The 2347-nt window shown below is 38.7% G+C and overlaps 1 protein-coding gene across 1 annotated transcript in view; it reads left to right on the forward strand.

The window, feature by feature from the left end:
- Positions 1-253: 253 nt before the first annotated feature.
- LOC306757454 (zinc finger E-box-binding homeobox protein zag-1) overlaps positions 254-2347 on the forward strand; it is a gene marked incomplete at both ends in the record, with an annotated part of 28887 nt that continues 26793 nt past the window's right edge. Inside the window, one exon of the mRNA XM_079242503.1 lies at positions 254-311. Coding sequence (XP_079098629.1) covers positions 254-311 — 58 coding nt within the window. The remainder of the gene's footprint in view (positions 312-2347) is intronic.

Consider the following 2347-nt stretch of genomic DNA (forward strand, 5'->3'; position numbering starts at 1 on the left):
AAGCTCTCATAGGCATTGTACTTCCGAAGAAGGTGTACGTTTATAGTGCCAAGACTGACCTCAGGGCCAGCCTCTGCTGCTGACATCACCCTCCTCGCGCCTCGTCGCCTCTGCCTGGAGTCCCATCAAGTTCCGAGTCTCCCGCTGTGACCGAAGGCGATGTCTCAACACCATTCATTCTCAGGCAGGCTCTCAGGACACCCACTCGCTTTGCTCCCTGGACAACTTTTTTGAAAATAGCTACAGTGTGACGATGACAGAAGAAAGCAGGGTGAAGCGCAGGAAACAAGCCAACCCAAGGAGGAATCGAGGTAAGAAACGTGCAGCGCTAGAAACTTTGAAGAAGTTGCTAAATGATGGGGCAGCAGATGTTGCTGCATTGACTTGAAGCGCTCGTGCAAACAGAGCTGGTTGTCTGTAGACTTGTCTATTTTTAAGACCATCACCCTTTTTAATCACGGAGAATCAGTTTGCTAGACCCAGCCTGGTCTGTTTTTTTCCCCTAGACCCAATTATACATTCGTGCATTCGGATGACTTTGCAGCACAAACTGGACTATCAGTTCGTCTCGGTTCAGTGGAGTCACTGACATCACCTGAACTTATACCTGGACACAGCCATGCAATTCTCTGCAGTTAATCCAAAACAGCTCTTTTTATGGAACTTCTAATTGCTATCTATCTATCTCCATATATTTTGTTTGTTTGTTTGTTTTTGGGGTTTTTTTGTTTTTTTTTTTTTTTTGTTTTTCCCACAAAAATTAAGTTAAGAATGAAGAAAATTTATTTGTCATCAATACTTGCATGGAATACAATGAATACATCAATACAATGCACGGAAGCTTCAGTGCCTCTTTCTGTTTCGTGTAATCTTTTATTATGTCCCTGAAATAGATTAGCTGAGATTAAAACTTTATGGGATTTTGCTCACAAATTTGTTATATTCTTTGTCTTGGCATGTTGAGTCATTTGTTATTTTGCATATTCTGGACTTTATACAAGTTTAATACTTTTTTTTTTTTAGCATGCAAAGTAATGACAGAACTTTGTGCATAAGCCCAAAGTTTTTTTTCCAGCTTTAAAAATAACAGGTTTAAACAAAACTCCAAATGCCAAACAGGCTGTTTAAAAAAATGTTTGCAATCATATCATATGTAGAATATCTCATCTTTTTAGTAAATCCACAAGGTTTAAAATGTGATTTAAAGTAGACTGCCAAAGGAATCTTTCTTTACTGCACATTGAAGAGATTTGCTATTTATTTTTCTCACATTACTAACAATCAGCTCATCAAGAATTACAAGAATCTTGAGCTGATCTTCAGGCTTTAGATGATGTCAGTTATCGGTTCCTGTGAATATACTTCCTCCAACAGATCTAAGAGGAACTTCTAGACAGCGTGCTGAATTTAGAAACTTTGTTGAGACTTTGTTCTGCACGCATCAGGCAGTGTCATGTTAATGTGTTTCTCTGAACTCACAAACAAAAGTAAGGATAAACACACCTGCAGACTGTTGGCCATTTACAGTACCATAATATTTGTTCTTGTTGCCCTCTAATGAGGACAGAAAATATATGTGTGAATCAAACTTTACTTCCACAACCCCAAAATTATCCACAGCATTGAATAAAGGATGTTTCTGTAACTCTAAATTTATCTCTCAGCCTCTTTCAGATTAATATACTCGTGAAACCTCAGAATAATCTCATTATAAATATATGGAGTGCATAGAGATGCATGAGAGTGGCCTTCTTTGCAGAGAAAAGCCATTAATGTAGATGTAAATGAAGCCTCCAAACCCAAAAAGCAACCCAAACTTAGTTGCTCAGTACATTTTCTGTCATCTTACTGTTACTCAGAGTATTTTTTGTTTGTGAAAGAAACCCAGTTTCAGAGCTTTCTGGTGTTGAAGTTGTACAAAGCTGCCTCAAACCGTGCTTTCTTTTCTTTTTTTTCTTTTTTTTTTTTACCTCTAAACGGACACACAGCTATTTTCTGTAAAGATTCAGGTTTCTTGTTCATTAGTTCTTCCTCTTTTTATTCAGAAAGGTGTGAAGCTGGGCAGAGTGTCACCATAGTGAGATCCTCTCTGACTGCTTAGCGTTAACTGGTTCTCTTAAATGCATCTGTACCCACATGCAGACTCTCACCTTTGCCTGTCTTGTAGCAGTTTGTTGACTGCCTTCACTCTGTTTCACAAATCAACAGCGTCACAGTGCTGTGAAACCTAATCAGCTAAACAGCACATTAACTGACAAGGACCTGTCACTTATCAGACTACCCACAAAAACAATTCAGTTCCTTTAATTTCTGCAACAGCTTCACAGGAGAGATAAGCACTACCTTC

Source organism: Telmatherina bonti (genome assembly GCF_933228915.1).
Source record: "Telmatherina bonti genome assembly, chromosome: 6".
In the NCBI taxonomy this organism is placed as follows: domain Eukaryota; kingdom Metazoa; phylum Chordata; class Actinopteri; order Atheriniformes; family Telmatherinidae; genus Telmatherina; species Telmatherina bonti.